This window comes from Aspergillus caelatus, assembly GCF_009193585.1.
Source record: "Aspergillus caelatus strain CBS 763.97 unplaced genomic scaffold BDV27scaffold_141, whole genome shotgun sequence".
NCBI lineage: Eukaryota > Fungi > Ascomycota > Eurotiomycetes > Eurotiales > Aspergillaceae > Aspergillus > Aspergillus caelatus.
The window spans coordinates 84,971-96,154 of NW_022475404.1; the positions used below are offsets into that span (position 1 = coordinate 84,971).

The 11,184-nt window shown below is 46.6% G+C and overlaps 3 protein-coding genes across 3 annotated transcripts; all 3 read right to left on the reverse strand.

Moving 5' to 3' along the window:
- Positions 1–2,066: 2,066 nt before the first annotated feature.
- veA (sexual development activator VeA) lies at positions 2,067–4,363 on the reverse strand. The gene is made up of 3 exons (XM_032075936.1): positions 4,179–4,363; positions 3,897–4,075; positions 2,067–3,827 (listed from the first exon to the last, which is right to left on the reverse strand). The coding sequence occupies exons 2-3, from the start codon at positions 4,042–4,044 to the stop codon at positions 2,248–2,250; spliced, it is 1,728 nt and encodes a 575-aa protein (XP_031925554.1). The 5' UTR covers positions 4,045–4,075; positions 4,179–4,363; the 3' UTR covers positions 2,067–2,247.
- A 4,634-nt stretch (positions 4,364–8,997) lies between these two features.
- BDV27DRAFT_131495 (uncharacterized protein) lies at positions 8,998–9,629 on the reverse strand. The gene has a single exon (XM_032067637.1). The coding sequence runs from the start codon at positions 9,399–9,401 to the stop codon at positions 9,234–9,236; it is 168 nt and encodes a 55-aa protein (XP_031925555.1). The 5' UTR covers positions 9,402–9,629; the 3' UTR covers positions 8,998–9,233.
- A 581-nt stretch (positions 9,630–10,210) lies between these two features.
- On the reverse strand, positions 10,211–10,931 carry BDV27DRAFT_131496 (uncharacterized protein). Its single transcript, XM_032067638.1, has one exon. The coding sequence runs from the start codon at positions 10,843–10,845 to the stop codon at positions 10,672–10,674; it is 174 nt and encodes a 57-aa protein (XP_031925556.1). The 5' UTR covers positions 10,846–10,931; the 3' UTR covers positions 10,211–10,671.
- Between the last annotated feature and the right edge of the window lie 253 nt (positions 10,932–11,184).

Sequence of the window (11,184 nt, forward strand, 5' to 3'; positions counted from 1 at the left end):
GTCAATGTTTACCTTTTTAGTTCGGATTGTTGTTGTTGTTGTTTTCTTGTTTGGAGAACTAAATATGCGCCAAGAAAGGCCTTAGGCTGTCCCATGTTAATTTATTTATTCACAGCGTCAATGCCTATTGTTGGTTGTTCCGGTATGTTTATGTCTCTTTATGGAATGAATGTCATATCCGAAGAATACTTGACATGCCATCATATTTTACAATCTCCTGTCTACTTGATACAATATCAATTGACGCCCATCTATGCGAACGGAGATGTATTTAACCACTAATAACCCCTCAAACAACACTCTTAGTGTGTACACCAACAGACTCAACAAACATCAATGCAATATCGAACGAGGTCAATCGATCTTATCTAAAATTATATATGATGATTTTATCCCTTGCATACCCACCACTATGGCCATGGTAAACAAAACGGCCAAGAATCCGTGTATTTATCTACGTCACTGACAGGCTTCAGGTAACATACATAAGCTCCAAGCTTAGATCATCTTCTGGCAGTAGTTCAACTCAATATCCGGTCTACTACAGATAATTAGGTTATACATATACATACTGATATGTTTATCCCGTCTTTCTTCTCCCCCATTCGCCCATATACTTCCTATATGTAAACTCCCGTCGGAGATGTCGACCTGATCGCCAATAAGCACAGCTTGGCCGTAGGAAGATATTCTCTGGCATATTCCCCGAAACCCTTGTAGATAAAGTGAGATGAACACAGTATTGATATTTAATGATGTGACACTACTTTTAGTCCATTTTACTAATAGATATTGACCAAGGTGGGAGTAGTATGAATAATCATCGAACAAGCTCACCGAGAGACATACAACGACTTCTAAATGGGTACATACATTAGGGCTCGACTGCATGTTGGCATCTAAGAATAAATGTTCAACTGAAACGCTCAAACAAAATGCCTATTAGTAAATGAAATATCTTTGTATTTCTTTCTATGTAAAAAGGAAGCGGATCTAGAACGGATACGCTGATAAGAAAACCCTTGTTCTGATCATTCTTTGAACTAGCGTGTGTTAGGTAGGGTATACAATGGTTTGAAGTGGCGCTATTATACCCTGTAGTACAGAGTAATACTACAGGGAACTATTGACTATATGTGAATAAAGAAGATAGATAACAAGCAATTCATTTAACAAAGAAAGTGAAACCAATCTAATTGGCAGGTATTTAGTCTTAAGAAGTAGGTACTATAGCCCAGGAGGTTGGAAGCTTATTTCCTACAAAGTGAGAACATCGCTGCTTCACCTATATCAATTACTAATCGACCATAAGAGCTACCTTGTAGATACCTCTATGTTCTAGTATACAGGACAAAGGTTTTATGAAATTGAAAAAGCTTATGCAGATCTACATGTTTTACTGATCTATGCCAGCTCATTTACGGTGTCTCTTCCTGGAATGTTCCTCCCAGAATCCATGACCTTTCGATATTGCTTGTGGAATGACAATGGCAATGACAAGTGCAAAGAATGCGAAGTCTTCCTACAGTCTACAGGCCCTTCTCTATAGGGCTCCCTCTATATGGTAGACAGAAAATACATACTCTACAATACCCGATACAAAAGTAGGTGATAGTAGTCATATCTATGCAGGTCAAGAATCGAATCAATTGTCTGATACATAATGAAGATCGTCGATCTTATCTGTCGCATACGTCATGTCTGGCATGCCAGTGGATGATGGGGCACGCATGGTCATGGATAAACAAGGAAATGGTCGAAGGAGTGGAATCAGGCATGTCGCATGTCTAAGACCCCGTGATTGTCTCGGATCAATGCATTGAAAGTTGCGCAACTGAATCACCAAACTTTTTTTTCTTTTTGGGGAAAAATCACACGTTTGCATTGCTCATCTCACTTCTATTCGTACGAAGGGAGAGGGCCCCAGGCTCCCGAGTATACCTGGAAAACACATCGGATAATAAACACGAGAGCTGTCGTATATAAAATGAAGGCAAGAACAATCCGGGGAATATCTTGAAAACCACATGCAGAGCATCATATACAACAATGCCAAAGATCGATGGAAAAGAAGAAGAAAAAGAACGGTGGTATAAACATCAAAAGTCTGGTTCGTTAAAAAAGTATCCCTGAAGCCCGCCACACCAGAGTACATTAGGAAAAAAGAAACAGATTACGTGAAATCAATCGACGACCATTCGCCGAGACGCCGTCCTATATGAGCGGAAAAGCACAAAGCAGCTTGTTTTACTGGAGGGCAGGCGAAATCTTCGTCGCCATCCTCCCGTTGGCTCGTTTATACGCCATTTCATCGCGCGAATCGGTGTAGAAGTTCCGACCGGCATCTGATAGCCTCCGAGGATAACCTTCCGTATCGGGGCGCATGCCGTTGTGGAGTGGACGATCATCATGGCCAAATGAATCTTCGTACGACCGCTTGGACAAGCTGGCACCCGTATCCCACAAGAACTTCTTGCCAGCGCTGAGATCGTGACTGGGGCTCTGAGAGATACTGCTGGATGGTTGCGAGAGGTTGTTGGGATAATCTCCCGATAGAGCCTTGAGGGGCGGAAGGGAAGGCACCAGACTCGATGACGGTGTCTGAGACCGGGGCGCCGCCGATTGAGCAGAGGAATGGTATGCGTTCGGATCAGACGAGCGTGGCTCGCCGGATGGCATATTTAGTGGCTTAGGCGGTTCCAAGCGGAGCGGAGGCAAGCCATTCTTGGGATAGCTGGAACGTTCCGTTGACATCCGTGAAGGCGGATAGGGGTAGCCGGCCGTTTCATACTCGGCACTCGTCGATGGATTCCGGGCATGAGAATACGATGGATGGGGAGAGTACGGAGCTGCCAACGTCGATGTGGACTGTGGAGTGGGAGGTAATTGGGGAGCTGGATATTGAGTTTGAGTCGAGCCAAAGGAGAGATGCGACTGATATCCGGTATTATGAGATGGTGGCGCGGGAGGAGCGGGAGGAGCGGGAGTGGAAACGGCGGCTGGTGCGGGAGCAGGAGCAGGAGGCATTGGTCGTTGGTATGGTTGTGCACCCGGGAAACCATACTCGGTCGCGCCAGACGACCGGCGCTGAGCATCGACACCGTAGGGGAAGGAGGGATCCACCGTACTGATACTGGTTGATCGAGGACGTTCAACGGGGGTACCTGCGTACCCGTGGGTATCTGGGGTAGAGAATCGGTCAGAAGATCGGTAGACCCTCTCCTCATCGTAGTCGTAGTCATCTGTGCGCTTCTCTCCCCGACGTCTCATGCGGACATCACGTCGAATCCGTACACGACAACCCTGCTCCGCAATCACCCGGCTCAGGGAGGTACTCGTGGTCAATCCAGGGAACTTCTTGGCGCTAAAGACGGTGAACGGAACCGAAACGACCTCGAGACGAAAATCCAGGAATGACTTCGGCGCCATCGGCTTCGATGGCATTGTGTTGGACATGGAGGACTGGATCGGAGCATTCTCGTTCGCATCCTTGCTTTCCTTGGTTTCCTCGTACAGGTGGAAGTTCAATCGATATACACCCTCATGTCGCACGGAAAGATCTGGGAAGATGAAGTAACCGGCCTGCGATGGGCGGTCCAAGTAAGCCACTCCCGCTACGGGCACACCGGTCAATACAGGGCATGTCGGGTTCGGGGCAAAACGGCCTTGGGCCATGGGACGAGCGGTTTCCAAAGTGGCGTACAGGAAGAAATTGGCGTTGTATGCGAAGGTGATATCGGTCTTGTTGAGGTCATCATTGGGATCAGACTCGTATACTCGAAGCTCGACGACCGGTGGAGGATCGACTGGGCGACGGTCCGCAGACGCTATATGAAGTCAGAATCATGGGGATTGATACTATCTGGTTTCCTAGTGCTGGTTGGATGCATGCATACACTTAGCACCTGCACCGCAGGCTCGCGCACGCTCCGGTTGTTGCATGACATTGAGTTTGTACGTGAGTTTCTTGCCCTCTCGAGTGATCCGGCTGACGGAGGATTCCGTCTCGTTCGGCGGAGGCGCCAAAGGAGCTCGTGTCGCCATTTTGAAGGTAGTTTGACTTTGATACGAACAACTGCCAGGATTAGCACAACAAGATTCAACGGGCACCGTAATTGAGCACAGTTTCATGATCGAAATCAAATCATGACCAGTCAGCAAAGAAGGTTAGGACTTACTTGGCAATCCCACGGTCCAACCAAGCAAATCAACGCTATAGGAAAGTGCTTGCGTCAAGCAAGTAATCTATCCCCGTTTCTCGTGCAAATCTGGTTTTCTTCTAGTTTGTTGATTATTTCTGGGGCGTGACTCCACGAATGCAAGCCGTGAAACCGACCAGTCGGCAAGGATGTTTTCGACGTAGTCTGCGAGATGGAAAACGAGAGAGATTCACAAATGTCGACCAAAAGGGAAAGGGAAGAAAGATAATGAAATGAATAAAAATTTTAGGCTGGGTCTGCTGCGCCGAGGCAGGACAACAGACAATCCAGCGATTGACCCGTCCGGGATGAGTAAAGAAGGTGTTAGAGAGGAGTGACAAAAGTCAAGTTGGTGATACGGGGGTGTGGAAGAATAATGAATGGGGAGGGGGTGGAGCGAGAAAGCGAGAGCGAGAGACAGCGAGGACGGGGGAAAGTCAAAGGACGAGTCAGCCTGGGAATCGGCAGGTACACACACACACACTATCGCAACTAACTATAACACCCTAACCGTCCTCGTCTCCGGAGCCGTGGTACTGTAAAATTACCGACGGTGACGGTTTCCATCAGGCGGTTCCAACAACATGGTGATCGGGTTGACGGCCCCATACATAACTCGCTTGCTTAATATCCCGGTACCATGGGTCTACGGTCACATTTCTGCACTTTGAGTACTCATTCGCTCTGGAACTTACTCTTTTCATCTCAACCGGTCCTCAGGGTCAATAGGAGATGTTTATCCGTTCTGACGACGGGAACCGGGATTACCCCGTAGATACATTCACGTATGTACAGTGCTTTTCAAATGGAACTGGTATGTACGACGGCACTAACTCTGCACGACTGAGCCGATATGGTGGGTATTGGGTCAGCACGGATGACACTAAAATGGGGGAAGATGGATGGTGTCACAAAAGAGGGGGGAAAAGGAAGAATGGCCGATCCAGTGGGAAATCAGCCAGCTGGAGCGGTTAGTACGGTCGCTGGGTCATGGCCACTGCGGCCGGCTTGGCCTTTGGGTCCAGTGGAGTTCAGACACTGGCTGCATAACGAATAAGCTGTGAGGAAATCCGTACAGAGTGGGAAAATAATAATAAATATTTTTTTTTTTTAAAAAAAAAAAAGAAAAGAAAAGAAAAAGCCTGAACAGGAAGTTCGAGGGCGGAGCCCTGTACAGGGGGGGCCCACAGACGGGGCCTTCGAGGTCCGTGATTCTACTAGAATTACACACAAAGGAAGTTAATTTCCCCCGGTCTAGTCTTAGAGAGGTATAGCTAGCTTCTCTTGAGGCACTAAACACATCGTCCTGAATGGACGGAAAGTAAACCAGCGGGGAGCCTAATCTCAGGAGGGATTGTATGGCTGAACTTAGTTGTTTGTGCATACCCCTCGAAGAACCAATTGAAGAAAGCAGGTTACGCTTTCAAGGTTGACAGTGCGTCCATCACGGATCGCTTAAGGGCGACTGATCAAAGTAGATGCTGATACGTCCAACTATAATTAGTTCTCTCTCTCTCTTTTTCTTTTTGGCTCGTCGGGATTTGAAATCTGATAGTTTCATGCAATAAGAACATCAGATCGAAGAGCTGCTTTAAGATGTAGAGTCAGTAACTGTCCGGAGTGAGATCCTCCCGAGTCATTTTTAAGGGCGAGAATTTGTCCTATGAATAATGGTTGTACAATAGTAAGGTAGATTGATCCTTGGTTATTGTCCCGTACAGCCCCTTCCTGCCGGGTTCAGCTTCGAGAAATGGTGAGGAAAAGGCAACCTTAATTAACGCTGTGTGACGCTGTACAGCGTAAGGCATAATTTATTCTCCGGTGGACGGAGAGAGCATCTTACTTACGTTGGTGGTGTATGTATGTAAGACTATGGATGTTCCCGGTCGCAAGTATTTCTTGGTACTCGTACCCAGTCCAACGGATCGACCGCCCGCCCCAGAAGCCTGGAAATGAGGATGAGTTTAAAGGCCAAGTAAGCTGGCCCGAGCTCGCCCCTTCTTTGTCTACTCCTTTTCCCAAGTTCCCACCATCTTGCAGATTGCATTTCTGCGCCGAGCCCGCTTCATCCGTTGCGAATAAAAACGTGTGCCACCGTCGTGGAACCGCATTCTTTTGACCTCGAATTTGACATCTCTCTTTTTCCTCTTCGCCTGCCTTGCATGGCCTGACAGCAGTCAATTGGACTCTGGGTCCCATAAGGAAATACCACAGCACGGCATAGGAATTTCCGGCCTCCATACCTATTATGAAATCTTTGATGAATTACGGATACCTACAGGATCGTCGAGTAATATGGATACTCTGTTCATTGTAAGGTGGTAAAGTAATAAAGTGAACTAGTAGTAGCTCACTGCAGTAGAGTGGATAGGAGATCGATCCCCCTGTTGTGAAGAGAAGGACCGATCCGGTAATCCTCATGGATTGTAACAAAGGATTGGACCCGATCTATCTCGCAAAAGAAGCAATAAAGACCCTTCCCATCACAAAGGAGTATCAGGTCGAGTCCAAGGGACAATCTGGCGGTCAATCAATAAATCATTGAACCGAACAAAAGTAAAAGCCAGAAAGTTCGAATCAGAGACAATCTTTACCCGAAACGGCCCAGATCGGGATTTGGTTACACCAAAGCAATCCCCGGTACGGAGTACAAACGGTATGACGGTGGCAGTTGGCCAGACCCCAACCTGTACTCCAGCCTCGACGCATGATTGTACGTGAAGGTTGGATATTAAACGAACTGGTCCGTTGAATGTAAGAGGACCAACAATGTATCGTACTTTGAACTTATAAAAAATTGAAGAAATGAATACAAAAAAAAAATAATAATAAAAAAAGGAATTATTCTATCTTGGTAAAATTACAGAGTTCTCGATAAGCCACTGCATACGCCTGAAGAGACGTGGTCCTGACGCCAGGAATTCCCACTGCGGAAATGCTTCTAGGGTAAAAACGGGTAAGGCGGAAAAAGCCAAGAGGGTCCCAGTCCCAGGTTTTCAACGCTGGGAAACTTTTGAATAAACCCCACTCGGGCGGTCCGCACCGAATGGGGAGACCCCATTCCAGCCATCGTAATTCTGGTTCTGTTCGGATCATCCGTCCGTCACCTTTTTATTTTATTCTTTCTTTCTTTCACATACCAAAATGGGCATCTACTGCCAAGCTATGTGTCTTTTTGGGGGCGAGAAATCACCTCGAATTTTCTGGGGCAAAAAGCCTAACATCGGGATCGACTTCCTCAACAGCTTCCCTTTAACACAGTTCGTCACCTAATCGACTAAGATCGAGGGCTAGGACTGAAGAAGAAGGTGAGACGGAGCACCGAATAAATCCACGGACAAAATTAAAGCCCCCCCGAGTTGTGAAGCTCCACTGCAGAGAGAACCATGGTCTCACCCCTGTCTTCTCGGACAACGGTCCTGAAAAGGGAATAGAGGAGTGCCATCCATGTCTATACCAGCCTTTCATAAGATATGTTAATCGAAATTAAATCTCATAACTTTCAGTATCGTTGCCCTAAGATGTGGTCGGATGATAATGATCATGAATCATGGTGGCGGTAGTGGCGATCTCTCACAGGGAGAACCTGAATCAGGCTGGATTCCTCTGAAGATTTTGAGGGTAGCTTCTTTTACAGTCTTTGATGGAGAATGAAAACACCAAAGAAAGAGACTTGGTTACTCCGTTCCTCATGCCAAATCTATAAACATTTACTTTCTTTCAAGAACCAGTCTTCAGAAAGTGTAACCTTAAGATGGACTCCCAATCCGCTGACCGCTGTCATGTGGCATTCCGCCTTTCGGAATTGGAAAAGTCGCACCAGGCCGAAGGAGGCCTTGAAACCTGCATATTCCGCGCCATGCATGACCAGATTGTCGGGTCTACCCGCATGGGATCTTCTTCTCCCTGACAGAACCAACAATGACGCATTTTTGAAATTGACAAATCGTGCATTCCTCTCTCGAGATATGTCCATTGCCCACGCATAACACCATTACTATGATCGATTGAATGAATGGAGTTTCGACTCTCCGACCTTAGGTGGTCAGCGTTGCCTGAGAAAGGATTATTGATTAGTGTCCAATCAATAGTCCATTCATCATTGTATCACACTGCCACTAAGGAGAAGGCCGGTACACCCTATTTCCTAACCTTCATTTTAATAGTACTCCTCGTTGTATCACCTCTTATCAGCATCACCTTCGGCGCAGATACTCCGCGGAACACCTCATGACGATACTCCACCACGGGTGTTTCCGTCGGGGTATACAACCATATCCAGCGACTGGATACTACCCCTTACTTATGGTCCCTTACGCCTGCACACATGGAACTCTCAAAGTGAATAGTCCGGAATATTAAATATCTCATGCCGGTACTCCGTATTCGCGACCAGCTCTTTTCTGTCGCATGCGGCGGATGATCTGGGTCAGGTGATGACATCATCCATTAATTCGAGTGCTGTGTATCTTGAGAAGGGTTGTAGTGTGCTACAAGATCGACTTCCTACCCGGTTACCGTGTCGTCATCAGAGATCGCAGGAAAAACCACTCGGGCTTCATACACCCCTTTAATGCGGTGCAAAAGCAACCCTACACAGGACTCGGCGCGTTGTGATTGGCAACATGAGTACGCTGTCCGATTCAATGCTCTGTATTCGCTGAACATATTGTTCAACTTTTGGGGTATGTGAGTGAAGGGCTCGGGTTCGTACAAATAGTCATGTTTGAGCCGCCTGCTCCTATGCCATCGGCAAAACCACGGGGAAGCCTTAGGCCCATAATTGCTGAATTCGGGGGGTAATTGACTCTTCTGAAAATCTAAGCGTCAAGCCCCCTTCAGATAGAGCCATATTGCACAAAAGGAGAGACTCTATACCTAAGTGAAGGTTGACTGCCCAGTGGATACGGAGACATCCTCCCCTAGTGGCAACGTCACCCGCGACATCGCCCAGCCCTGTCCTGGCGTCAGGGGGATCGGGGTATCTCGGCTGGCATTCTTGAAGTCTATACCGCTGACACTTGTCGTTGGCTTCTAATTGACTGTCTGCAGACATGCTTCAACGCGCAAGGTTCGGATTTCACCATGATCTACCTCGCCGGTAGAGCATACGTTCATGCGAGATAAGAAACACTGATTCAGAAGGTATACCATAGCATGAACTCTCACCTGACCCATGGGTATCCTGTAAGGGTGCAACATTACTTGCAGCAACGTTGAAGGCACCTGAGGTTAAAGAGAAGGCAACCCATTACCGCGATGAGCATGGAATGATCTCCAACTGAAGATCCCTTAGTGTATTATACTTTGCTATGTCTCGGACACGCGGCATGCTTCAGCTGCAGCTTAGATAAAAGGGTGCTAAAATAGATCCCCGAGGAGGAAGCAGGTGCAGGTAGGTTAGACTTCCGAAAGGCCTGCAGATTATTTGAAGCTTTTCTTAGGAATGGGGCGGAAATCCTCCACACGAGTTAACTGGATCTTCCATGTCGAGGGTTGGCTTTGCAATGTAGGTTACAACGGCCAGTCACGCAGGTATAGCACACCGGTTCTCTTCTGAAGCCCTAAAAATGACACCCTTACATTGGCTTTTCTATGCCTTACTTCATGCTTCGTACTTAGAGTACAGGTTGTTTCAAGGAATTTTAGATAGGATCGCGACCGGAGAAAATGCTAACCTAGAGTACCCCTTTCCACTTACGGAGTAGAGTCCTCGTCATCAATGCCGTGATGATCACTCTTATTGAAAAAAAAAAAAAAAAAAAAAAACCGTATGCCCTAATTGACGAAACAACCCGCCTCTAGCAAGTCGGATTCTTAATTACTCGATTGCTCGCGTAGCACTGTGCAGCCTCACTGATTCTAACCAATTAACCAATATATCAATTCCCATTAATAGAATAAACCCTAATTAACTCACCCTCGCATAGCACCATGACAGTAGCTTAACCCAAAAGCCAAAAGACTCGACGCAACGCGCCATCTCCACGAACAACCAACACATCTATCTACATGACACACGATAAATCAGAACCTAAACAGCTCATAGTAAACTCCCGCTAGTCCATACCAGTTCTAGTCGACCGTTACTCTCGGATAGCGGCAAGAGAGTTTACTTAAGCGAAGTTGGCTAAAGTGATCTATCACAGGCCTTTCGTATTCTCGGTGTTTACTCCCCCTCATCTCCTACAAGTCTAGCGGGAATCTCAGAGATTTACCGTAAGTATTAGGATTGTATTTGGTCTTAGTGTCCGTATTACTTAGGTATGTACTGACGGACACTTGTCCAACTATGCAGGAATGTTGATCGTGATCTCAATGGTGCTTCGGCTAGCTGATGGAATCTTTACTAGTACGTTCGTAAGTAACTGTGCCCAGCTAGCTAACAACTAGCAACTAGCAATAATTAGTCCCAGATCTACATGAATAGCACCACTCCACTCACTCGGGGACAACTATCCCCTATGCGAACTCATCGCCGTTTCAAATATAATGTACGTAAGAACAAAAAACTTGGTGCCAATGTGCCCCAGTAGCATGATGAATAATGCACGTTTTTCGCGAGTCTCCCACGCAAGGGAGGAGGGCTTTTTATCCCTTTCACAGCGGCACGGCAGTCGGCTTGTTCCGACCCCAGCTGAAACATGGACTGCAAGTATGCGGGTTGCGGTAAGGGAGAGCTTAGGTCGAGAAGTGATGTGCGCAGGCCAAATTCCTCGGCAATGGGCGCCTCGTGGTGCAGTTAGTTTTGTTTTTTCGCGTGGCTGTTTGGTTGATGATTGATTTACCTGAGGAAATCTGTTGATTGGGTTACTGGAGGTTGAAGATTATGTATGTTGTTTTGTTGCTTATGTTTGGGGTGCAGGTGAGATATGTCACTGTGCACGTTTGGTGATTGGAGTGGTGATTCTGAATTACATTAGTTTATTTTTATTTTTATTTTTATTTTCTTATTTATTTATCTTTTTTTTTTTTTTCTACTATG

What these genes read in the sequence shown, in the direction of transcription:
- veA (XM_032075936.1), bottom strand. Translation starts at nt 4,044, where the DNA reads ATGGCGACACGAGCTCCTTTGGCGCCTCCGCCGAACGAGACGGAATCC. An exon ending in CTGCGGTGCAGGTGCTAAGT is followed by an intron (nt 3,828 to 3,896) that starts GTATGCATGCAT and finishes GACTTCATATAG; the next exon opens with CGTCTGCGGACCGTCGCCCA.
- BDV27DRAFT_131495 (XM_032067637.1), bottom strand. Translation starts at nt 9,401, where the DNA reads ATGTTGCACCCTTACAGGATACCCATGGGTCAGGTGAGAGTTCATGCT.
- BDV27DRAFT_131496 (XM_032067638.1), bottom strand. Translation starts at nt 10,845, where the DNA reads ATGTTTCAGCTGGGGTCGGAACAAGCCGACTGCCGTGCCGCTGTGAAA.